This window comes from Anastrepha ludens, chromosome 5 (assembly GCF_028408465.1).
Source record: "Anastrepha ludens isolate Willacy chromosome 5, idAnaLude1.1, whole genome shotgun sequence".
Taxonomy (NCBI): domain Eukaryota; kingdom Metazoa; phylum Arthropoda; class Insecta; order Diptera; family Tephritidae; genus Anastrepha; species Anastrepha ludens.
The window spans coordinates 80588835-80616322 of NC_071501.1; the positions used below are offsets into that span (position 1 = coordinate 80588835).

Here is a 27488-nt window from a genome sequence, read left to right on the forward strand (position 1 = left end):
ATGGACGATTGTCATAGTTTTTTTTAAATATGTTTTAGAACTTTTATTCAAATGAGGCATATATAATATCATACTGAAGGGTAACTCTCGAAGAATACATTTTGGTGTTTTTATTTAAAAAAATGTTATTATTTATTGTTGATATCGCCCCTCCTCCGAAACGCCGTTTTTTTTAAGAGGGTTGCGGTGATCACGGTAGCTCATGAGCAGCTCAACTGAAATTAAAAAAATTAAATTATTATTATAGAAAAATGTTTTTTAGTGAATCTGAACGGTTTATTTAATATACCTAAAAAAATATTTCTCGATTTGAAAACCGCTTTGCACCAAAAAAAAAACGATTTTTGAGGGGGTTGAAAAATTAAAAAAAAATTAATTCCAGCGAACTATGCAAATATTTATAAAAAGTGAACCGTTCAGATTCACGAGGTTGTAACTTCGAATAATTAAAAGTAAAGTTTATGCAAATCGGTCAAATAGTTTTAGTCCAGTCAAACCCAAGAAAATTAGTAATCGACTATATCATGTCTATGTTATCTTAATCGATTTTCAGGTGTAGGAAAATTTCGAAACATGAAAATTTCAAAATGCGATATCTCTGCGAAAAAAAATGATATTTGAGCAAACAAAACGCCATTTGAAAAAAGAAGGCTTGTATTTAAAGATGCCATCCTTTAATTTTGGTGAAAGAAAACATCTGCAAGGCTACATAACCTCAAATATGGGCAAATATGGTGTTTTTCGCACTTTTAGGTTAGGATATCTCGAAAACCAGAGCAGATAGAGCAATTCTGAAGCCAGATTTGGATTCAGCGCTTCATAAACCTTCGGAAATATATAGTCTGGTTTGTGGGTCTGAATGTTGGTTAAATTTTGTCGGCCTGTGTAATCATGTACATTAGCGAAGTATTGGTTGCTCCGCTTAGCAGCTCAAAATCATACGACTAAATAAAGATAGCGGAAAAAACTTATAGACAAAAATGTTCACAAAAGAATGCTCTATAAAAAAGCTTTGAAGTATATTTTCCATAAAATCTATAAAAAAGAAGTTATTACGCTTTAAAACAATTCATCCCTTAATTTTTCGCGTAATTTTGTTTATAACTTTTTTATTATTAATTTTACAATAAAAAGTTTTGAATGAAAGTTGTAGATAATATTATTGTCTACAAAAAAGTATCTTACAAAATGTTCGTTACTTTCGGAATTCACGAGATAAACGCAAAAAACCAGTTGCACCCTTATTTCCAAGATGGCGGCCGAGGGACACAACCCCCGACCCCGAAAACTCAAATTTAAGTTCACAGTGATGGGTTTTACATAATAAAACCATAAACTCGCATACTCCTAAAATTACTTAGTTGGCTATTTTTTTTGTCTCTTTTGACTGGACTATTTTTGATAAATAATGATCACCGCGAGGGTAATTTTCAAAAACACGACTTCGAGCTAATCGCGTCTAAAGTTTTGCGTGCACTTCATTTATGGATAAGGTCACGCGCTTCCACGGTCTGTATCTTTCGTTCTGGTGCTCCGATCTTTGTGTGTTTTTGAATTTATATTTTTAAGATGATGTACTTTTAGAATATGCCATAAAAAATTTTCGATTTTTTAGTCCAACACAAGGTATATAACCCCTTAAAGCGTCCAACATTCTGAATGGATTTTATAGCAATCGGCATTGAATTCCAAATTTTGACAACACTGGCAAAAACATTCTATAGAAAACAGTGTAATTGTGTTTTGGTGTAATGAGGTTACATACTAACTGACTGCGCAATGGTTGATTGTTTAAAAAAGGTATTCCGGTTTTTTTTATGGATCAATATATGCAAAAATAAAAGCTTACGATCTTTTAGGAAAACAGCCAGGTTGCAGTTTAGTATTTTATAGCTATATTGGAAAATGTGACCAAACTTACACTTGGAAAATACTTATCTGGTACAATTGTTTAGTGCCCTTTTGCAGTTTTCGCTCACATGTGAGGTCTAGTTGACTGTATGAGATTAGTAGAACTATAAAAGTTCTCCCCAAGTGTAGTTTTATTGTCTTGAGGTATAAAGTCTGCTATGCGCCATAACTTTCTTAGTGCGGAATAAATCTTGTAAGAGTTTTACTTTTGAAATTTTGCAAATTAGGGCGTATGACAAACGAATTCCAGCAGCAGAGAAAACTTACTTCTCTCTATATAATACCTACTTACCCCTAAAAAGCCTAGAACCGACAACAACAAAAAAATCAAGGGTATTTTGTAGTCACTTGAAACTTGCATTTTGTTATGCTAAAATTCAATGGGCTATGGGGTCGAAGTGCAAAACTTACAAAAAATCTATGTTTTAGGCCCGAAATTTCAGTCCATGTGTAGTCCATAGGAGAAGAAATTGCAAGGCTACAAATTAATAGTTGTTAGGGCAAGTATAGGCATAGGTCTGCATCTTACTCAATTCCTTCCAAATATTTTCTTCGAGTTTCCAACAGGGCACACAAATCCATTTACATACAAATTTATATGTAATCATACTTTTATTCGTATATTAATGCATACATAGCCGTACTTTAACCTAATCCCATTCCTTCTCATCGAATGCATGTGAATCACTGTGCACCGACAGTGCAACGCCTGACAATCACCAGCAACAGCAACAGCAACAAAGCTAAAAGCGCCGGCGTACCTTGCCGGTTGCCGGTTGCCAATTTGCCGACTTGTCGCCTCGTCGCTTTTCCTTGTTACGGTGTATTGGCACTGGGTGTAATGTGCCCGGTTATATTTGTATGTATAGAGTAGCTGACTGCTGCTGGCGTTTGTTGTTGCTGTTGTCGTCGCCGCCACACACAGCACACAGACTGGGTATACGTCTGCAGCAGGGACGTGCAGTGTTCCGTTTCGTTTCAAGCGACATTGACCTTACACCACTTTACATAGCTGATATTCTCGTGCTCATGCCCGTACTTATGCTTGCGCTTATGTGCCGTCACGGGCTACTCATGTAATGCATTTACGCGTATGCATGGAGATATGTGTGCACGTGATATATATGTATATGTGTGTATATAAAAGAATACTCATATATCAGTGGTAGCGCCATATCTGGCAGCTCACGGCATTCATTCTGGCTGGCGTCTGTCATGCTTTTGCTAGACTTTTGTTGGTGGTATGTTCCAGCAAGCACAGACAGTTGATACATATTAATTTCCCGGGCCAAGGGAGCATACGTTTCAACTCCCAAACGCGGAAGGAGAATCCTCAGAAAAAGGCTTAACAAATTTTATTAAATAATTTCAATTGTTATACATTTACGTTCACACTATAAAGCAGATACACAAAGTGTGGCGAGTATTCATTTATTGTACTACTGGACGCTTATCCAAGTATTTAACCCACGCTGATTACTTTTCCCATAATTTTTTTTACATTTATACAATACCTACATACACATGCACATGTGTACGTGTAGCACCAAATACCTTTGTGGGAATTTCATTTGAATATTACCGGCAAAACCTTTCGGCTGCTAAATCTTTAAATTCGTCACTGCTTGTGATTCATAAAGATTAAGCTGCTTACATAATGATTAAAAAATGTAGCCAAAAGCTAATGCAGTAATGTCTATAATAAAACTGCTACGTCGTTTACTGGCTTGAAGTTGATTCAGAGGAATTTATTGTAATTTCTCTAACATTATTTTTTTCGGTATTACTGAGTTTTATTTTGTTTTGTTTCTCCGGAGGTGATTATTTGAACTAAGACCAAATTAAACAAAGTTTCTTCAATTTCATGACGCTACGAATAATTTTTTTTATAGAAAATGAGCTAAGTTGCACAAGTGGCAAATACAATATCGAGTATTTAGGTTAGGTTAGGTAAGTCAGGTTGCTTGCATAAGGCAAGACACTTGTTGGCCCTAAGGCTCCAGAATGGCCGGTAACGCAACAAAGTGTGGTGTTGTGTTGTTGAATAAGTGAGAACGACCTCCTGATGCGCGTTGAGGCCAGTGTCTTGATCGCTGCCTGACTAGCAACACAAATGGTAAGGCTTGTTGGAGGTAAGTCCATCAGTCTTATCGTTTTTGCGGCTTTATCTATAGCGTAGAGCTTAGCTGGAAACACGCTACACCAGTCTGTGAGCCCAAAAGAGCAGTTTAGGTATAATCGATCCGAGAGCACTCAGGATCCAGTGTCATTTTCTATCTTTAAGTCGTATGGTGACCACTTTCATCTGATATGACCCTGGTCTGCCAATCCTTCCTGCCAGTTCTTCGTATTGTATAGCCTCTGTTCAGATCTATGTTGGGAACCAGATAATTTGTTTTCGATGCATCTTGCAAGTGTTCTATAGATAGTAGACCTGATGCATGACCGTGCGGTTTTTCTTTTAGCGTGCCTGCTACTTTAATCCTAGAAGCAGATTGGGCCGCAATCCCTTTAACATATATATCAATGAATGGAATATGTAGGGTCACTTCCAGCACCGCCTAAGGCGTCGATTGGAGTGCATCTGTTATTCCTACACAAACTACTTGTTGGATTTTTGTGAGATTCTTTAGGTAAGATTGTGTCTGCACCGTCTCCCATCACACGAAAGCTCCATATGTGAAAATGGGTCTGATAATTGCATTGTACGCCCAGTGATTGATATACGGTTTCAGGCTCCATTTTTGCCAAATGTCCTCTTACAGATAAATAGAGCATCACAAGCTTTCTTCGTCCTTTCCTCGGTGCTCCTTTTCGAAGAAAGCTTTAAATCAAGAATTATGGCAAGATACGTGGCTTCGATCGATAGGGGTAGTGTTACTATCGAACTATAGGTGGTAATTGAAAACTCTGTATCTTATATCTTCCAGTGAACAGAACTAGTTCGGTCTTGGCTGGGTTAACCATTACACCGTTCGTGGTCGACGACGATTGCATGAGCCCGCTGATAGTCGAGAGAAACTTCCCTGTCATCAGGATGACTACATCGCATAAGCAACTATCTTGATCCTTTTCTTACTCATGCTAATAAGCAATTCATTTAAGACTAGGTTCCACAGTAACGGCGAGATAACCACATCGAATACTTTATTTATTTATTTTTTAGTCAAAAACACAAAAGTTTTTTATAACTGTCTATTAATAGAATTACAAATAAAAATAACTAAGACTACAATAAACAAGCTCCAGACCTTCATAAATCGCTGCCTTAGAGTCATTCTGCGCATATAGTGGCCCGTTAACTTTGTGTCAAATGATGAGCTTCTTACCCGAGGTAGGCAAAGGCCAGTTGAAATTGAGATTCGGAAGCGTAAGTGGAGATGTATTGGCTATGCGCTTTGCGACTGGTATCAGAACAATGTCCTTAGACTAGAATGCACAAAGCCCACAACGTAGAGGCCGACTCAAAGGATCTTGGAGACGAAGCCTGTAAAATGATTTCACGACAGCTAACGACTCGTTAACATGGCCGCAAATAAAGCTTAAAGCAAGAAATCGATCCCAATGGAATTTATTTGTTTCGGATCTTTGCGCCCCAGCCGATGCGCTAGCAAATAATAATAATAATAAGGCTAAAATACAATTTGATCAATAAAATAATAATTATATTAACGATTAAAATGATACATTCAACAAAAAAGGGAATTGATTTTTAGTAAAAAAATTAAAAAAAAAATCAAACGAAATAGAATTAGCAAGGAGTCCGAGCAATAGGTTCATTGGACTCGTAATTCGTTTTGAATATTTTGTGATGAAAAGGATAAGAGCTTCGTAAAGTTCTCGTCGGAACAAGAAAATTAATGCGATGCCAAAGAAACGCACAATCAATGTCATCTTGAATTAAAGAAAACACAAAAGGCACCGATAGAGTCGACCTTATGCAATAGGGCGACTTTGGAAACATATTCCAACCCAGATCGAGCAAACGCGGTAAACAGGAATATTTTTGGAAAAACATTCTGTCAAAAAAATATCGGGAATTGTTCATTTTAAAAAGCACGCGTTACACATACATATGTCTAAATTTTTTTTGGTGGCACGTTGGTACCACTATCCTCTATAGTGTCGCAGAGTTTGAGCGTCAATTAGTTTGTTTCTGACATTCAATTATATCAGTCAACCGTAGGTGTGCTCTGCGATTTCCACTATGGATAAAATTATCGGACAAAGAATATGTCTTAAATTTTGTGTGTCTGAATGGGATGGGATTTCGTGTGCCGAATCGTTGAAAATGTTGCAGAAAGCCTATGGCTAGTGTGCTTTTTCAAAGAGTTGCCCCTATCTGGTCGCCCATCAACGCCTTCAACGGATGAAAACGTCGACAAAGTCAAGGAAATGGTGCTGGAAAACCATCAAACCATCATTTAAGTTTGTGGAACGTGCCCTCACGAATAAATTCGCAACATTTTACACTACCAATTGTGCATGAGTCGCGTAGGCTCGATTCGTTCCAAGAGAGTTGAATTTCTTTCAAAAAAATCATCGGAAGAAAGTGGCTGAGGACATGCTTTAGCAAGTGAACTCGAACCCAACGTTTATACAGCGCATCATAACAGGTGATGAAATGTGGGTATATGAGTTTGACGTGCAAACCAGTCAAAAGGCGGCTGAATGGCGCTATCCACATGAGCCGAAATCCAAAAAACCACGTCAAAGTCGTTCAAAAGTGAAAGTCATGCTACTCGTTTTCTTTGATTATTATGTTGTTCTGCACTCGGAATTCGTTCCAAATGTGCGTAGGAAACGGCCCAATTTGTTTAAAGAAAACTCATGGACCTTGCACCATGATAACGCACTGTCTCACAAGGCTCATATTGTGAACACTTTTTTGATCTAAAATGAACAAGTATCTTCGAACAACCACCGATTTCACCGGATTTAGCCCCCTGTGGCTTTTTCCTTTTCCCAGAACTTAAAGTGCCACTTTGCAGACACCGCTTTGAGTCGATAGAGGCCATTAAGGAGAATTCGCTGAAGGAGCTGAAGAAGATCTCTTCAAACGCGTTTAAAAGGTGCTTTGATGTCTGGAGTAATCGCTGGTGGTATATGTGTATTACTTCGAATGGAGCCTATTTTGAAGGCGACAAAATAAATTTTTGCGTTTTATTGATCAATTCCCGGTACTTTTTTGACAGAATATATATGTAAAACGTAATTTAAAGAGTTAAAAAAATTAGCTTATATTTTCTGTCGTCATTTCGTCTCAAGCAACAGGATTTTCGTTTTGTCCTCATTTCGATTCTTGCTACAGAATTTGGTTTTTGGCCTCATTTCATTTCAAACATCAGGATTTTGTCGTCATTTCATCTCAAGCAACAGGCTTCTGGTTTCCTTACAAGAGGATTTAGTTTTTCCCGTCAACATTTGTGCACCTCCACTACCCAAGTTTGTGTAGGGTTAATTCCACTAAAAATATGCACTTATTTATGAATTTTTTTTTGGAAAGATGATTTATGTAAATTTATTTATCCAATTAGTATACTGTAAACTCATATTTCAAAAATATTTTCAAAAATTTTCACAAGAAAATATACAAAATTGAGCCGTTGACAGCAGATCTACGCAGACGTCTCGAAAAAAAGGCAATTTGCCGTGGACAGTTTTTCTCAGCATTGGATCATCTGAAATCAAAAAATCAAAGAGTTTTCATTAGGTAATCAATTGTCCGAGGTAATCCTGTCGAGTTTTTATTAAAAAAAATTTTTTTTCAATTTTTTTTAACATTTGAAGTAGAAGTGCGATTTTTAGACGATAAATCGCATAATATTGTTTATTGTAAAATAAATAAAAATTGAAAAAAAACCTCCCAGGGTTACCTCGGTAATTATGTAGAGAAAGTGTGTACAAAATTTCAGGAAGATCGGTCGAGTAGATTCAGAGAAAAAGGGTCCACCGACTTGAAAGACGTCGTTTTCCAGAAAATCGATTTAAAGTTTTCTATAACAGGTAGCCGAGTCGGAGCGGCCAACAGTTATAATGCTCTAACTTTGTGAGTTTTGCACCGATTGACTTAAAATTTGGACACAACATTCTTGAGATTATGTACATTCATTTTCTCAAATAAACCAAAATCGATTTTTTTTTACCCTAAAAACCCTACCCCCCCTTAAGTCCGTTCTGCAGAGGTTGTCTTCAGGACGAGATGGACTCATCTCAACACCTTCTTCGCTGCTGCCCTGCTCTCGTCTGCTAAAGATTTCGACACCATTTCGCTACGCCTGCGGATATAGCGGGTTTAAATATCATACATCTGGTGAAGTTCATCAGTAGCTTGATGCGGCTAATTACGAACGTAACACCAGTCACCGTCAACGTCGTCGTAAGTGCATGGTCATCATCCCCTAATCCCAAGGCTCCTTCTTCCTTTCCTTCTCCTTTCTCCTTTGCCCTGTATGGCATCACAACGTACGAATTTTGAATATTTGTCCAAGTAGGCCCCAAGCAAGGGCAGCCATTTAACCTAACCTAACCAAATCCTTAATTAAAAAGCGAGATTACCCATACAAAATTTGTCACCCGAAATCTGAGATTATAAAATAATCCTAGACTATAAAGGTACTTTTTTTCGAACAACCCGGCGTTTTTTGTATTATCGATAATTATTATATTATTAGGAATGTAAGGAAAAACTGCAAAGTAAAAACTAAATAAAATGGACGCTGGCAAAGACATAATTGTAATAAAATGTTTGCTAGATATTCTTAATTATGCATTCATTGTATAGAAAAAAATTGTGTGTCCTTAGACGCTTTGATCTGTTATTGCTTATTATAAAATTTAATATCGAATTTCGCATGCGTTTTGCTGCCATAATTTTTTGCAACCTCCGCAGACGTCGTTTACGGACTCCCTTCAACTGTCTATTACTAGCAGCCAATTGCGCAATTAAATTAACCAGTGCTGCTCTTTGCCTTTTCTTCATATCATTAATAATAATTAAACGGACCTAAAATACTAAAATATTCCACCATACCAATTTCTATGAAGAAAAACCTTACAAAACAGTCTTGACAGTTCATTGTTAATTTTGCAGCTAATCTGCCCTTTGTGAACGGGTATATTAATTTTTGTGGATTTATTTCTAATCACTGCATATGTCCATAAAAATATTGTTCACATCCATTGAAAAATTTTATAAAATACAATAGATTATTTCGAACTACTTTAGTTCATATATTTCCAATCCTCTTACTCTGGTTGTGTATACCAAGTCTGGTTTGGATATCTAATTTTTTATCTCTTTCGCCTTCTCAAAAAATAAACCTTCATTTATGCATACATACATATGCATATAATCCTAAGCATTGTACGTAAAACACTATCGAGTGCCATTTCATCTGCTGCATATAATTCTTGTACATTTATAAATACAAAATTCCTTGTTCCCAAAGGTAGCAAACACAAATTTCCTTTGGCAGACTAATACAAAGTTATTGAGTTATTATTTTTAAGTTTGGTAAAACTCAGGCTTATTAATAAATCCTTTATGCGTTATTGCGTTTTTATGTAATTTTTTTTTTTGTTTTCTTACTTTATTGATTTGCGTAATTGTCATTTTGTTTGTGTTGACAGTGGCGGCGACGATGACGACGAAATACATAGCGCCGAGCAGACAACAAAGGTCAGGACAGGTCACAATGAAAGGGCGTCGTCCTTGTTGTGGTACATACAGCAGACGGGTTCGCTGAGTACCGATTACATTTTAAATTGGCTGCAAAGTGACGAAGTGATGTGAAAATTCACAGATCTCCGTATCAAAAGACGAAAAATGGATTATGCATAAGTTGACTACTGACTGATTTAGTTGGAGAATTTGCTTGAACAAGTATGACAAGTTAGATATTAGTTTGGAGAAAAAGAAATTCATTACTTTCTCGGTCGATGGTGAGTGATCGATTTCTCGTCAAGTATCGATTAGCGGCAGACTAATCACCTACCCTGTCAGAAATCAAATAGATTAACGAAACCAACGCAACAAGTCTTGTCGGGGCCCTATGCTCCCGAGAGGAGTGAACAAGGAAAAAAAATCGATCAAACAAGTTAAAGTTTATTTATTTTATACTCGTTGTCAAGCTGACATTTCACACTAAGAAAAATTTAAGTGCTGTTGTTCGTTTGTTACATTCAGTTGTGAGTTACAGAAAACCATCAACCATCAGAAAATTTTGTACATTTTACAGTTTTAAGTTTTTCTTTGAAATGCAACCCAGGCCGCTAAAATTGTGAATAGTGTTTATTAGGCCGGGTCGATTTGTGGGGAGGCAAAAAAATCGCCCATTGCTCTGTGAAAATCATATTCTAGGGATCAAAATAAGAAACTTTGCCGAAGGAACCATACCTCTAAAACGAATTCTGATGTCCCCCAATTTGGGTCGAACTTTTTAGTTTCTTTTCTATAACTCACTTAAATTAATTTTTTCATTTACATCAGTTCTAAATAAATTTCTTAAGAGAAAAAATAGATATTATTATAAATAAATAAAAATACATATCCATTTAGCTGATTTTTTCATGTAAAGGCCAAAAATGGTGATATTTTGAAATTGGGGGACATCAGAATTCGTTTTAGAGGTATGGTTCCTTCGGCAAAGTTTCTTATTTTGATCCCTAGAATACGATTTTCACAGAGCAATGAGCGATTTTTAAATCGACCCGCCCTAGTGTTTATGGTGCCGAGCTCTAACAGCGAATTATGCGCAATTTTGGCTTCATCGATTCCGTTTTGACATTTTTGATGTTAAAGAAAATGTAGATAATGTCAAAAAAAATGTCGATAAAATCACAGAAATAATCGAAGTTGACTGGCGTGTTAGAAGTCGTAGCATCGCCCAGCAGCTAAAGATCGAGTTTTCAATTGCTTCCGCAAAGCTGGATTCATAGGGAAGCTCGATGTTTGGGTGCCACACCAATTAACACCAAAAAAAATATGATGGATCGAATTTCCATCTCCGAAGCCTTGACCAAACGGAGTAAAATCGACCCATTTCCCAAACGGATGGTGACTCGGGATGAGAAATGGGTCACATACGCCAATGTTCTACGAAAACAAACGTGGTCAGAGCGTGATGAATCAGCTCAAATGGTGGGCAAACCAGGACTAACGGCTAGGAAGGTTCTACTGTATATTTGGTGAGATTTGAAAGGAATCCTTTATTATGCATTTCTTCCGTATGACCAAACATTAAATTCATATCTCCACTGTCAACAACTGAACCATTTGACGCTAGCGATTGACCAGAAACGGCCAGAATTTGTCAGCAGAAGAGGTGTTGTATTGCATCAGGACAATGAAAAGCCACACACGCCCGTAGTGACTCGCCAAAAACTCCGGAAGCTTGATATATAAGTAGACCGGACCTGACACCAAGCGATTTTTCTCATCACAAAACTTTCTGAGTGATAAGAAATTTGTCGCAAGAGAAGATTGTGAAAACCGATTACTAGAGTTTTTCGCCAAAAAGAAACAAGACTTCTATGCGAGAGGGATTATGAAGCTACATTTAAAATGGCAACGAATTATACAACAAAACGGTGCATATTTGACCGAAATCGGACAATCCGAAGCATCTTAAAAAAAGTTTTGAATTTTACGCAAAAATAATGGATTTCCCCAAACTAATATACATATTTTGAAATTTAACGAGTGAAGTCTGCATGCTCTTATTTTTTTTTGTTTTTTGTTGCAAATTGTGCCTATTTTTCTTAGGCAATCTGAAGTCGGTGTGGTGCGTGCCGACCATTCGGAAGTGCATAGGTTCGAATCTCCGTGCATGAAAACATCAAAATGAAAGAAAAAGGTTTTTCAAATGGCTGTCACTCCTCGGCAGACAATGGCAAGCCTGCGAGTGCACTTCTGCCATGAAAAAGCTCCTTAAAAAACAGTTTGCCGTTCGGAGTCGGCTAAAAACTGTGGGTCCCTTCATTTGTGGGAAAACATCAAGACGCGTACCAAAAATAGGAAGAGGAGCTCGGTCAAAAAGAGTGCAAGCCCCAATTATATATATATACATACATATATAATCTGTTCAGAAAATTGGTAGTGGAAGTGCTAACTTTCATCTTGTTTCTGAAGTTATTTTTGCGGGTGATTAGATAATCGTTGCATATTTTAAGGCGTTTAACGTATTTCCTAACCTATTGCACTAATTTTTAATTACAAACTATTCTAATTATTTTCATTTAATATAATTTAAATTAATTATTTTATTATGAATTATTTTCCTGTTCGAGTAATCGGTTCTTCACCTCAGAAGTATCACACTTTTGGCTACGCCTGCAATTGGATCGATAAAGTCGTCTCGTCATTCCCCATGCTTATGTCGCATTTTTGTGTAGATATGTATGTATGTATGTTATTTTGTATTTGTGTTGAAAAGAAAAATCAAAGCAGCCTTGGATTCGCTACCTTATGTACTTGTTTGTATACTCGGGGTGTCTCATACGGGCGTGTGTGCTAGCTTTTGGGGGATGTGGACGAATGTTGTTAGTCTGCTGCGAAATTCAGGACAGGGTGTGGCAGAGCAGCAGAGACAGCGTTGGTACTCACGGTGCGCGTTTTTGCTGTTGTTGTGCGATGCAACGCACAGAAAGCATTCAACCCCGTCGTACGAGACTGCCACAGCAAATTTGCTGTTTAGGTGAGTTGGGGTACCGGAGAACTTCAGACGCCAACAGCCAAAAGCATAAACTGTTACAACACAAACTCGAACACATCACTCCATTACCAGCACCAGCACCGGCACCATCACCACCACTAACTCCACCAGCGCCAGCACCGGCACCGGCACCATCATCCACTGCACTTCGGTTGCAATTGTAATTCGCTGACAATGTACAACTTTATGCATACACACATACATACATACATACATACATGGATGTCAGAGTGTGTAGATATTATAAGTTATAAGGTGCGTGGGTTGAATGGACGCTTGCCGGCGCTGCCGTAAAACGTTTGCAAAACTTGAATGATGGAATAGAATTGGACTGTTCCTGCATCGTTTGTCCGTTCGTCCAGGGTTTTGCCCGTTCAAGCGGTATGCAAGTATATATGTATATATACATCATGTATGTGTGCATGTGCCTGTATACATACGGGTATTTATATATCCACATCTGAAGTACTCATCCTTAAGTTTGGTCTGTCTAGACGAATGTAGATGGCATTTTATTACGGGAATATGACAAAGTTGGTCATAACGCCAGGGTTGAGAAGTTCAGCAGCAGACAGCAAAGCAAAAAATACAGTCATTGATCATTGGTTTGAGGGTAGACACGTGATGCCAAAGAACTTGAAGGCGTTCACACGATGACCCTGCACTCTCACTAGTTGTTATAAATACAAATGTTAAGAGATGCGAAATTGTTTACTCCAACTATTTCCCGTTTGTTTTTTATGTTTTTTTCTTTCTACCTACTTAGGTTACCTTTTGACCAGAGTGGAGGGTAAGATTGGATCGCCGGAAAAGCCGCTCTCCGACTTGGGCTTAATTTCATATCGCTCCTATTGGAAAGATGTGCTTTTGGATTACCTTTGCAGCAGAACCGGAAGTGCGTTGAGCATCAAGGATGTATCGCAGGTAAGGTGTTGATCTATGCCAAAAACACGGTATGCATGCGAACGCGATAACTGTATATAACTGGTGCTGTGTTATCTATCTCACGTGCACTTACATTTTTACTTTATGCAGGAAACGGCTATATATTCATACGATATTGTTAGCACCTTGCAGGCGTTGGGTATGATGAAGTACTGGAAAGGCAAACATATTGTGCTTAAAAAGCAAGTGAGTACTACATTTTATATATATTATACATTGGGTTATGCGAATTTCGGGTTCCGTTGTCATGAGAACGAATAAAAAAATCGTGCTCTCAAACTGGAGTGTATTTTCAGATTTACCAAAGAATCTGGAAGATTCTCACAGGTCTAACTACCTCTATTTCTCTATTCTATACTATTCCTTCTTTCTATACTTTTCCTTCTCTGCTTTCTTTCTTGACTACCTACGCTTTCCCTTTCCAGAGCTTTAAATATTGGGTTTGGGAATAAGTGCGTAGCGTGTTTTTCGAAGACTTTTATTTAAACAAAAAACAATAATTATATCAATAATTGATTAACATCAATTATAAATGCAGCCTCTGTAGTCTAGCGTAAGTGCACTAGCCTGCCATCCCAGAGGTTGTGGGTTCGAATCCCACATAAAGCACGGCCCTCGCACTTTTCCAAATTTACCTACTTTCCTTGTTTTTAAAATAAACGAAAAAATGGTACCCCTCCACCCAAAAACTTATCCTTTCTATTCTTACTCAGCGCATTATTTGCATTGTGGCTGCTAAAAAAAGCAAAAACAAACAGTTACACATTGCATCAGTGGCGCCAGCAAGAGGAAACGGGCAATCGCGGTAATAGCACAGACACACCAAAATTTCGCAAGTCCTCAACCATCTGTGCGATCCTTCTGCCAGAAAAATGTGAAACACAGATGGCGCTCCAAGCAGTAAAAAGGCGTTGTTCCTAAACAACAGCAGGTGGGCATTTCCACCACGTAGTATTGGTAGCGTCAGGCTAATCACCTACCCTGCCAGACATCAAATAGATTAACGAAACTAATGCAAGACAAGTCTTGTCGAGGACCTATGCTCCCGAGAGGAGTGAATCAGGAAGAAAAAAATCAATTATATATTCGCCATTGCTTTTTTCAAACTCTTCCCACCTCTCAACCAATTTTTTGATGCCGCTTCGCCAAAAATCGGTATATTGTCAAAGAAGTTGTTGAGCCAGTTTTTGAGGGCATCTTTGTTATCGACGGTAACGCCGTTCATATAGTCTAACAGGCAGCGAAAAAGATGGTAATCGGTCGGTGCAAGCTCCGGAGAGTGAATACTGAAGGACCTCCCATTCGAGCTCTTGGAGTGAGGCTCTGACGACTTGTGCAATATGGGGCCTGGTGTGGAAGTGACCATGTCGATCAGGTCTTTTCAGTCGAAAAGCGGTGTAGCTGAGCAATGTAGAGACTCTTTGTTGGCCGTGGCATTCTTTTCGAGCATTTCCCAGTCCACCATGCCGTCCCAATCCCACAAAACACATATCATGAGCTTCTTGACTCTTGGCTTTGGCGTATCTCCTGGAGCTACCCACTTCTTTCTTTGCTTCATATCGATGTAGAGGCACCATTTCTCATCTCCCGTGACGATTGGGTGCAAAAAGCGCTGTTTTTGATGCGCGTGTTGCTGGATGGCGGGCGAGATGCTGAGAAGCAATTTGAAGGCGATTTTCTTTGTTTTTCCGTGAGACACTAAGCTCCCAATTTTTCGGTAAATTCTATTGCATCAAGGTGATCGAGAATCGTTTTATGACCGCAGTTCATTTTTTCTGCCAATTCACGACTGGTTTGGCGACCGTGTCTCCTTCAGAATTGATTTGAGACGTTCTTCATCGAATTCAGAAGGTCTTCCGCTGCGGGACTTGTCACCGACGTCCAAGTTGTTAGTTTTGAACTTTGCAAACCATTTCCGTGCTGTAGACTCACCTGTGACACCTTCTCCATACACGTCACAAATGTCCCAGCTTTCTGACCTCGATGAAAAGCAAAGAAGAGCAGGTGTCGAAAATGTTGATTTTTGCCAACTTGGTATTCCATTTCTAAGCCTAGCAAGAGTACCACAGGTTCACTACAAGTAGCACTTACGTGCCGTTTTGATACCATAACGTGGACCACTACCTGCGAAAAAATTTAGGGAAAGAGAAAACCATCTACAGCCATCTAGAGCGATTGATGTAGTGGAGGAGAGAAAAGGGATCTAGGCTGGAGAACTTCCTCAAGCCATCGCCAAAGGCACGCTAAGGAATCGCAAGCGCCTAGCCGCCAGAGCCGGACATTTGCAGAGAAAGTGCTCAACAGTATCTTTCTTTGCACGATCTCCTCAGCTTCTGCAATAGGGGTTGTACGGAATTCCAAGCTTAATCGTTGTAAAATAAAAGAAAATATAAAAACGCTATGAACTTCTTCCCCAACCCAATACAGTGGGCTTTTTAGCCTGAGTGTTTTAGAAGTTACCGAATCCCTCGATACTTCTTGGTGTTCGACTTTTCCAATTTCAATTTCAATTTTATACATAAAATATTTGTTCGTTGTCGCTCATTTCAAATGCAACACCTCGCTGAATGTCTGAAAAACTAACGATTTGCAACTATTTTCAATTTTTTTTGCAGGATGTGCTCGATGAGTATGAAAAACGTGTTAAGCAACGGGGTAATTTCCCGAAAATCGATGACAGTTGCTTGCGTTGGAGTCCCTTTGTGCCAACACAAACTAATAACTCTCCATAATAGTAGGCTATAAGTTCGCGTACGGAGACCATAGTTATTATCTACGTACACTGAATATGAATATTTCAACTAATACCGTTATATGGTTAGTTAGTAACCATGCATATACTTACTTATACTTACACACACTTAGTTACTTAGCGTTTTTGTGATCATCAAATGCACTCACACACTTACTTTATAACTGTTTGCATACAACTTACTAAATTTTCTCAATTAATCACTTAAGTGTAGAAAATATGTTTTAAAAAAATAGTTTTTTGTATCACTCTTTGTATATATTAGGTACTATTTAGGGCATTTTGCAGTAGTGCGAATGGCAGGAGAAATGACAAATTCCCCACACAACAATAAGAACAATTTTAACAAACGAAATATGTATATAACTAAAATAAAAATTATGCTTGTAAAATATATATTTAGAAAAAATCAATAGAATTTATTACCAAGTACCAAAATAGATATTGATTAAAGTGTAATATTTATCTTTTTATAGAACGTATAAACCAGTTGTGTTTTTATTGTCCATGCGAGTTGGAGTTTACGCCGTTTAAAGGTATTCGTTTTATTGTAATTCGTAAGTACAAAAATGTGGAACCGAATCGTTCAACGGACTCGATTTCAGACGAGTTAATTAAAAAATGCAACCAGTGTCGTCCTGAGCTAAGTGATGAAAACACTGCTCGTCAAATACTAAAAACATTGTATTAGGTCAGTCTATAAGTTCGTGCGTTTTTTAAAGGTGGTTTTAAAATTAATAAAAAAATATGTTTAAAGTATTTATTAATCAATAATATATATTCCTTCATTATTTACAATGTCTTCCCAAGGTTTAGGCAAATTTTTAATTCCCTGCTCAAAAAATTGTTTGTCCTTGGAGCCAAAATACGCTTCGCTATCCCTTTTTATAGCTTATTTTGAGGAGTAGTTCTTGTTACTCATATGGGATTGAAGTCCACGGAAAAGGTGATAATCACAAGGTGCAATATCCGGAGAGTATGGTGGATGCAGCATTAGCTCCCATCCGAGCTCGTTCAGCTTGCCTAATGTTTGCCTTGCGGTATGAGGTCTTGCGTTGTCGTGGTGATACAAAACTTTGCGTCTATTCACTAAAGACGGTCGATTTTTTTTAAGTGTCTCATTCAGGTTTGATAGCTGATGGTTTCGTCGATAGTCATCTGGTTTGGTTCCAGAAGTTCATGCAAACAATACCGGCCATATCCCACCAAATAGACAGGAGAATCTTCTTCTAGGGGTCGGTTCTGGTGTTTCATCTTTATCTAACCATTGGCGTTTGCGAACAGGATTATTGTAAAGGACCCATTTTTATCACCAGTAACGATACGGTTCAAAAAACTTTCATTTCCAAGCCGTTGCAGCAGCTGAGAACACACATTCACTCTCTGCTGAATGTTGGCGACGGAAAGTCTATGCGGAACCCATTTTCCCAGCTTTGAAACCTTTCCCAACTGAACCAGGTGCCTGTGAACTGTTCCATGCGCTGAATTCAAACTCTGAGCTATATAGATGCTTTCCATTTAAATTCAACCGGGCTATTCGGGTCATGTTCTTCGATTTCGATGTAACTTAAATATGTTGCTCTCTGGTCAAAATAATGAGACACGTATTTTTTTGTTCGCCCGAAAAAAATTTTTTTCAAGAGTTATCGGCAATTTTGTTTTTCGCCTCAAACTCGATTTTTTTTAATTATATAAGAAAAATTTTTTTTTAAATGCCCATAACTTAGTCAAAAATGAACCGATTTTAATAATTCTGGGTTCAAAATGATCGTAATTACATACACAAGCGACTTCATGTAGAAACAATTCCAAAAAAGTAGTTGAAATTTTTTTATTTAGCAAAAGAGAAAAAAAATTGAAATTTTTTCGAAATTCAATATTTCAAAAAGTGTATTTTTTTTTTTTTTATAACTTTTTCCAAATTAAAAGGGCATCTCAAACTTTAATTGAGCTGCATGCCTAGTAGCTAAAATGAGTTGTTTTTGAGTAATGAATTTTTGAGTAAACACCCAGTTTCGCACTTTTTGTGTTTTGTAAAATAAAAAATGTTCAACTACTTTTTTGCAACTATTTCTATATGAAATCGCTCGTGTAAGTAACGACGATCATTTTGAACCCAAAATTATTAAAATCGGTTCATTTTTGACTAAGTTATGAGCATTAAAAAAAAAAAAAATCTTATATTATTAAAAAAAAATCGATTTTGAGCCGAAAAACAAAATTGCCGATAAAGCTTGAAAAAAATTTTTTTTGGGCGAAAAAAAAAATACGTGTCTCATTATTTTGACCAGAGAGCAACATATTTGAGTTACATCGAAATCGAAGAACATGTCCCGAATAGCCCTTTTGAATTGAAATGGAAAGAATCTATATAAGAAAATTTCTTTTAATTGCTCATAGCTTAGTCAAAAATAAGCCGATTTGAATGATTCTGGGTTCAAAATAATCGTAATTACTTACACAAGCGATTTCATGTAGAAATAGTTGCAAAAAAGTAGTTGAAAATTTTTTCTTTTGCAAAAAACAAAAACTGCGAAACAGGGTGTTTACTCAAAAATTCATTACTCAAAAACAACTCATTTTAGCTACTAGGCATGCAGCTCAATTAAAGTTTGAGATGTCCTTTTAATTTGGAAAAAGTTATAAAAAAAAAAAAAATACACTTTTTGAAATATTGAATTTCGAAAAAATTTCAATTTTTTTTCCTTTTTGCTAAATAAAAAAATTTCAACTACTTTTTTGCAATTGTTTCTACATGAAGTCGCTTGTGTATGTAATTACGATCATTTTGAACCCAGAATTATTAAAATCGGTTCATTTTTGACTAAGTTATGGGCATTTAAAAAAAAATGTTTCTTATATAATTAAAAAAAATCGAGTTTGAGGCGAAAAACAAAATTGCCGATAACTCTTGAAAAAAAATTTTTTCGGGCGAACAAAAAAATACGTGTCTCATTATTTTGACCAGAGAGCAACATATTTAAGTTACATCGAAATCGAAGAACATGACCCGAATAGCCCGGTTGAATTTAAATGGAAAGCATCTATATCGACTGTCAAATTTGGCTCAGTTTCCACGATTTCAAGCAAGGCGTCGGAGTTAAAGACTTCAGGACGTCGAACGGGTGGGGCATCCTCCACGTCGCAGTTACCACTTTGGAATTTTGAAAACCACTTTTGCGCAGTCCTTACCTCTTCATGAACAGTGTTTATTTCTGCAGCAGCAGTTGTTGCATTTTTACCACTTTTATAAAAAGAATACAAAATATGCCTCTTATACGCGTTCGAAGATTCCATTTTATTTTTTAACAACACGTGCTTCTATCCGCGATTAAAATCACTTGCTGAATGCACAATATATCAAAGAAAATATAAATAGTTCCGTTATATTCCGCGAATAATTTTTTGTATGCAAAAATCGTACAAAAGTGAAATTATGGGTAAAATACGCACGAACTTATGGACTGACCTGATATTTCTATATATAGGGTTTTCCAATAACAGGTGTTATTTTGAATAGCCCGCTATTTTGGTAGATATCATTTTTGAAGCTGTCATTTTTTGATATTTGACAAGTAGAAACTACGCCATGAATAAAAATGGAACGATTTACGCTTAAACAACGCATTGAAGTTATTAAAATTCACTATAAAAATGGTGAAAAATAAGCAGAGACGGTTCGTAAAATTCGAACATTTTTGGGTCATCGTGAAGCAACTTGTCGGAGCGCAATACAGAAATTGGTGAAAAAATTCGAACTGTTGGGACAAGTTAGTGATGTGAAGAATAAAACCCGTGCACGTCGCTCAAGAACAGCTGAAAATATTGCTGTTTTAGCCGAAAGTGTTGAAGGAAACCCAGGTTTGTCCACTCCTCGTCTTTCTTTGGAATCAGGCATTCCACAAACGTCATTACACCGTATTTTGCATAAAGATTTGCGTCTTAACGTTTATAAAGTCCAGTTAACACAAGAACTCAAGCCGGCCGATCATTAACAATGTCGTGTCTTTGCTGATTGGGTCGTTGAAATGCATGAAAAAGATACGGAATTCCATCGAAAAATAATCTTGAGTGATGAGGCCCATTTCCACCGTGGTGGCTTCGTGCACATGCAAAATTGTCGGATCTGGGACCTAGAAAATCCAAGAGTTATTGTTTAAAAGCCTCTCTATCCTCAACGTGTGACTGTTTGGTGCGGTTTATGGTCCGACAGAGTCATTGGACCTTACTTTTTCGAAAATGAAGCTGGAGCAACAGTTACGGTGAATGGATTGCGCTATCGAGAGATGATTAACTATTTTTTATGGCCGGAATTGGATGGTATTGATCTGGACAACGTTTATTTTCAATAAGACGGCACTACGTGCCACACAAGCAACGAAACCATTGATCTTTTACGGGAAAATACCTCTTATTGGAAAACCCTTAATCAGTGGTGGTCAAGCTCCTTGATAGGCCGAGCCATTTTTTTTAATTTGAAAATTTTCGGAAACCGCAGTTAAATAAGTATTTGAACGGTAATGCCAAAAGGTATTAGAACCCTTTTTTACAGAAATTATATTTATTTAAAACATATAAATAAAAGTACACATTTTGTATTAAATTTAAATATCAAAAATTAAACACATTTATTTTACTTATTTTGATAATTCCTTAAAATTTGGTGCATAATTGGTGACAGCACTTCTCAGTAATTCTTTGAGATGTTGGTTAATTAATACCGATCGATGTTTGGATTTCACAAATTTAAAAGTGGAGTAAAATGAAATGAAAAAAAAATATTGAAATAATTCAACAAGCGGTCGTTTTTCATTCAAGATATGATACTTCGATTCTGGTAAAAATTTCCAAAATTCAGTAGTCGGAGTCAATTTATATTTCAGATGTAGGGCATAATCTTCTTGCAGCTCTATTAATTCTAATTCTCCAGATGCTTTTTGGGTCATAATTATATTGGAAATGGAAAACTCATCTTGACTTATACTAATTTCAAATGGATTCAGAAAAAATCAAGAGAAAATGAAAAGGGAACTCGGGTACATTTACCGAGAGCCACAAATAATCCTACTAAGAGCCGCATGGGACTCACGAGCCTCAGCTTGGGCCTCCTGTTATATATAAAGGGTGTTTTTCTTAAGAGCTTGAGAATTTAAAATGATAATACAAAACAGAAAAATTGTTGGAATTCATTTTTTTTATTATAATCTGGTAGATTATTTCATGGCTTTTTGTGAATAAGATATCAGGCATATGCCATGTAAGTAGTGGAGTTTTTGCCTACTTTTTCCTGAACAATAAATCTAAATGAGCCCAATCAGCAAAAATACAACGTGAACGGTGCTCATTTGGCTTCAATTCTTGTATGAACTGTATTTTATAGGCACGTAAGCCAAGATCCCTACGAGAAATTTTCCACTTAGTCAAAGGACAAAGACCAACAAGTTGATAGAAGGGGATGGTATACGGTTCTCTAGACAGGGCTAGCTTACTGGGGCGGCAGGTCTTGGTCGGGAAAAACCCGAGTCATTCCGATAACGTAGAACCGGCTACCATGGGAATGCTGATGGTCTCCTACGCTGCAGATTACCCGATAATGGCGTCGGGCAATGACATTGATGGCCTGAGCGCCAAAGTGAACGATTACCTATCCAATCTTTCTCGTTTTTTCACTGCGAGGAATATACAGCTTTCCCCCACAAAGTCCACGGCGACCCTCTTTACCAAATGGACAAAAGAGGTCAAACTGCAACTCAAGGTTAAAGTCGATGACACACCAATTCTGACTGTTAACAATCCCAAAATTTTGCGTGCAACCTTTAACAGTTTGCTCTCCTTCTCTGCGCACACAACCGACAGAACCACTACCTTGAAATTTTTTCAACAACCTTTTAATTTTCGACCCATTCGGACGATTATGTCCACCAACATAATCACGAATTTTCCAATATGTTTTTCTTAAAGATCAAACATTTTAATTTTTTTTTTTTAATGTTATACTCGTAAGTTCTTAAATACATTTCATTCAATTACGCTTAGTTACAATTATCAAGTCATTTTTTTTTTATTAATTAAAATGCGACAGTATTTACAGGAAATACATAAACATACTGGAAGAGAGGTGACAGAAATGTATATCTGTTGGTCACCCGCTCTAATTTCTGGAACAAGATCGTAAGGTTTTCTCCACTTAAGCCTCCGACATTGCCTATCTGGATTAGCAAGTCCTTTTGGTATGAGTTGCAGCATATTTTTTCACAACTTCAGATACCAACATAATCTTGAGGTCACGATTTAAGCCAATGTTTCTTACATACCAAGAAGGCTCTAACTGTTTGATTCACGACGATATCAGACGAGATGCAAGTCGGTACTAACAAATTTGATATCGCTTTTTTTCAATGATTCTTTTGCTTCAAAAAGCGGAGCAACTGAGACTATCGATGTCATAAAACTGCTATATGTCAAAAGCAGAGCACGCAGGAACCAATTGTGGCCGATAGACACAAACGCGACACAGATAGAGACATAAGAAGACGAGCCTATAGCAGGAAGCTGATTACAAATATGGTGGACCCAGACATGAGTGAATAGAACTGGTACATTTGATGGACGTCATTCTGGGTGCTCCCGAAGTAATGTAGAAAGTAGTTCCGAGAAAGGAGTCTCCCCAGAAGAGGAGGAAGAGGAGGATTGTTCCAGTGGCCACACCACTCAACGCAGTACACGACGGTCGCTGTTAGTGTGAAGACATTTTTAACCTTACCCCACCCACAAAAAAAAAAAAGAGGAGTAGCCAGAGGCCCGAAAAAATTATGATTTTCAATAATTTTTTTTGCTAGTCAATTGCTTTATTTTGCAAAAATAAAAACATACCATTAATACATAGCATGTTTCGACTTGACTTTAGCAAAATTAAAAAAAAAAACTAATAATTGTAAAAGTTATCGCTGTTTGTGTGGATCCCGTTTCTCCAGAAGTCCCTTGCGGTAATCATCACAAGTCCTTGGAGATTCGTCTAAAATCAATCGGACTAGAGAAATTTGTTTTATTGATAGATAATCTTGTGCCTCATCGACCCTTTTTTTCAAAATTAACAATATGGCGGCCTCAGGAAATATTTTTCAGATTTTCGAAACCGACAATTAATTGTTAAAAAAAATTGAAATTTTTGGAAAAAAAATTCTTCGATCAGGCACGAGTTTTTTATGTTTTTCAAAAGCAGTATAAATATTATTGAAATCTACCAAGCGGTTTTTAAGTTACAGTGATCACCAGTTCAAAAAACATAGTTTTTAGAAAAACGCATTTAAAGTTTTGCTATCTGCTCCGGAGTGCCCGAGCGCCCTTTGATAATTGCTGAATAACTCGAAAAGTATTGGTCGGATTCCCCTCAAATTTTCACTCAATATTTTTAAGACATTATACTTTAAGAAACTGCAAACAAAATCAAATTTTTTGAAAATTCTGAACCCATAAATCCAGATAGATTTCAATATTTAGTTAATATATAAATTAAAATTTTTTCTCAATGGAAAAGGTGAAGGTGAATTTTAACGTATTGTTCTACTGTATGATATAAAATTGTGCAATCTGTCCACTTGAGAAATGTCAAAGTTGACATAAAAAAGTGTACCGTTTAGGAATTATTCACTGCTGGCATGTGGGTGCCACTTTTGTAAGACCCTTTACTTTCCCTTTTTATAAAAATAATACATATACACACTTGTGTGTGTGGCACATCTAGCAGAGAACCTTCACAACCAAATAAATGTTGTGCATAAATGTTAATTTGCAAAATTTCGTAAAAATTCGCGAGAGATTTTTGGGCTTACGCATTCATATTTCATTATAATTAGTAAATACATACATACACATATACATACCTCCGTATATAGGCAGTAAATTACGATCTTTTGAGTGAACTTCATATCTCCTGTAATTGTCACTTGGCCCCATTGTGCCGCCCTGTTCGCTTGCATTCCCACCGAGTAAATTTAGTAAGTTAACATTGGAGGTAGCAGGTATCATCGGCTGGAAAGCGTATTCATATATGAAACACGCCATTGGGTGCTCAACAACATCACCCGATACACCCAAATTCGACTGCACAAGTTCCCACTGCCACATCACTAATGACAATGGCAGCGGTGAAGCGATGGTGACTGACAACTGCACTTAAGGTGGGGTGGTAGGGCTAAGGTTTGGCGGCCGCGGTACGTTGGAGGTTAGCTGTATCTTGTGTTCAATTGAGATTCATAAAAATCAAGCAGTTGCAATCTCAGTGCGTCAGTACGTTGTTACCTGCTAAACGCATATCGGAAATTTTGTTTCAAAAAGTGTTGGCACAAGCAATAAATATATGAGATACACACTTGCTAAAACGCAATTCACTCCACATCAATGAAGTCGAAAATAGACGCAGATTCCCAGCTAAGCTTCTCAGCCTAAGAAGCAAACTTAAATTCGTCTAAGAAGCCACTCTAGAATATTTCTCAGTCTGTCTGGGAGTGCTTTTGTTTGCAATTTCAAGAATGAACAATGGAAATGAATCACCACTGGTGCGTTAACTACCCAGGTGGGGTTCGACAAAGGTTCAATTGATGTTCATGTAAACTGCTATGTGTGGGAACGATTAAAAATTCCGAAATGTAGTGCATATTTGTCGTACTTGTAGTTGTTGTTGTAATGGTAAGAAATAGTATTCGAGAAATGTTATAAATGCTGCTGGAGTGGTAGTCCTTGGTCGTACAAGAGTCGAATATTTGAGAAATTCTCATGTCAGTGATTCAAGTGCTTGAGTTTTGTCGTCAATTCCTCTGAAAATTGGTTTATTTGTAGGCTTGGGTATAATAAGAACTAAAGTGAAAAAATTTTGAAAAAGTTATTTCATTTTGATACCTATTCGGAGCTCAAAATTGTTAATAGACCATTTGCGCAAAAATATTACGTAAAAATAATGAATTTCTTTCCCCTTTTTGGAAAAGTTTTTTTGGTCATTTTTGAAATAGATTTTTGAAATGTTTTTTAATTAATAACCGAGATGAAGCTCGGCAATCTTTGCAAGCTTCACAATGAGATTCACATAACTCTTCGATTTATATTCAAATATATATTTTACAGCTCTTTGCGTTGTGCCAGGATAACTTGACATTGGCATCATGCGTCGGGCACATTCGGTAGACGGGTAAATTGGCCAAATTCAAATCCAGTTCATGTAATCGACGCCTATTTCGAGAGAGCCTCCAATCTCCAAGCCTGTAAATGTACTTACATTCACCACCAACGCAGGCGTAAGGCAAGGTTGCCCCCTGCCGCCACTTCTCTTCGCCATCTTTCTAGATGTCGACATGAGCCAATTAACCTTGCACAAAAGAGGCTCGTATGGAGTTTCACCAGACATCTTGAGGATCTGCACTTCGTCGATGACATCTGCCTCCTCTCTCACAAACTCACTGGCATGCAAGCGAAGGCGGACAGACCGAAGACTCTGGCACGCGCTGCCGAACTGGAGATCAACATCGCCAAAACGAAGACTTTGAGAATCAACCACAACAACGCAAGACATATAATGATTGATGCGTGCCCGGTGGAATTTATCGAGAGCTATCACACAGAGACTACAATCTTTCGTCAACAAATGCCTCCGCATCATCCGCAGAATAATCTTGCCGAACACAATCAGCACGTCGTTGCTGGGTGATAGATAGGCCACACGCCTAGAAAACCACCTGATGGCTTCTCGAAAATTACATTGGACTGGAAACCGCAAGCGTGCAGTGGTTGCTGTAGGCCAAAGATTACTTTGAGAAGGTCGTCGTTGCGCGAGCTAGCAGATGCCGACATTGGGACGGCGCAAAAACCAAAGCCCAGAACCCTGTACGATGGAAGTGTTTTGTCGAGACCCTATGCCCAAGCGGAGTGAACAAGGATATAAATATTTATCATGCGCACGTATGTACTTATCAGTATTATTCAGCGCGATTTCAGAGTCAGTTGCGTACAATATTTCGCCTAATCCTTTTTCTCCTAGAGAATATAAAAAATACTATCCTTTCGATATTGCACCGCACTCGAGCAACAGGTTCTCGAAAGCCTCTGCGGCTTCGTCGCTAAATCAACGTAAACCATTTGACTATTCGCCAGGCTTGTGCAAATCACTTTCGTTGTCACTACTTTGACAACATATTCAAGCTATTTTTTTTAGTTTAGATTAATTAGCCTTTTGAAGCTTTTCTAGTTGAAAATCTCCAACAAATTCTTTGTTTTCTGTGCTTTTATCATGTCTTCTCTTTCCTGAACTCTTCTGTCTTGTTATGAGGACTTAGTATAAAGCAAGGCTTAGACCCTGCCCTATTGGTGTTGATAACGTAATTTTTCTATGACATGGGATGCAGCGGAGCCGGGTACAGAATCAGCTGGCATATCCGACTGTCCACCAAATAAATATACGACCTTCACTGCAGGCTCAACTGCAGATGCAATGTTGTTGTTAATTTTTTTTTTATCCATTTTTATTTATTTTTTCATTGGCTCAGAAGCTTTATATTCGTGACCTGTTTTGATTTGAAATCTCGAAAATTGAAAAAAATGTTTAATTACAAAGCTTTTCCATGTTTTCGAACGCTAACCAACAATTGATTCTCTCTTCTCTCTAAAGACGTTTCTTCGAACGAAACTTTATGCATACCCACCGTATTTATGCACTTTAGACACAAATACATACATATATACACATGCAGTCATTGCAAGCAAGAAAGTCTCGTATTCACCGTACGCATGTAAACACTCGTGCATAATCGGTTTTTCGGCGCTTGCTCACTGCTACATCAGACACGATATACAGCGACAGCGACTGCGACAACAACAGCACGAGAACCAGAAACAGCAAACTTAAACGCCCCAAGAATACGGCCATAACATCAATCGAGATGGTTATGGTTATGGTGACGATGGCGATGACTGAGTCCCTGAGCCAGAGTCACAGACGGAGACGGAAACAGCGGCGTCGACAGTGGCAGTGGCAATGCCGATGGCCTTTGTTGTCCAACAAGAAGTAGCTGCAAGACAAGAGACGGGCGACGGGGTCGTTGCCATCATCGTCAGCGACTACGACGACGACGTCGAAGTATGCGAAAAAATATATACATATGCACATACGGATATAT

General features: G+C 37.6%; 2 protein-coding genes across 3 annotated transcripts in view; one reads left to right on the forward strand and one right to left on the reverse strand.

Moving 5' to 3' along the window:
* Positions 1-16765, forward strand: part of LOC128862919 (histone acetyltransferase KAT7) — a 36325-nt gene extending 19560 nt beyond the window's left edge. The window contains exons 5-7 of the mRNA XM_054101746.1: positions 13393-13550; positions 13662-13757; positions 16187-16765. Of these exons, the coding sequence (XP_053957721.1) occupies positions 13393-13550; positions 13662-13757; positions 16187-16303 (371 nt within the window). The 3' untranslated portion in view covers positions 16304-16765. The remainder of the gene's footprint in view (positions 1-13392; positions 13551-13661; positions 13758-16186) is intronic.
* Positions 1-24786, reverse strand: LOC128862920 (uncharacterized). 2 transcript variants are annotated; one of them, XM_054101747.1, is made up of 3 exons: positions 24696-24786; positions 24207-24627; positions 1-215 (listed from the first exon to the last, which is right to left on the reverse strand). In XM_054101747.1, exons 2-3 carry the CDS (start codon positions 24448-24450, stop codon positions 133-135), a joined length of 327 nt encoding a protein of 108 aa, XP_053957722.1. In that variant the 5' UTR covers positions 24451-24627; positions 24696-24786; the 3' UTR covers positions 1-132. The 2 variants fall into 2 exon arrangements, with proteins under 2 accessions (XP_053957722.1, XP_053957723.1); XM_054101748.1 differs by having other exon boundaries at positions 24207-24624; positions 24696-24777.
* Positions 24787-27488: the final 2702 nt, after the last annotated feature.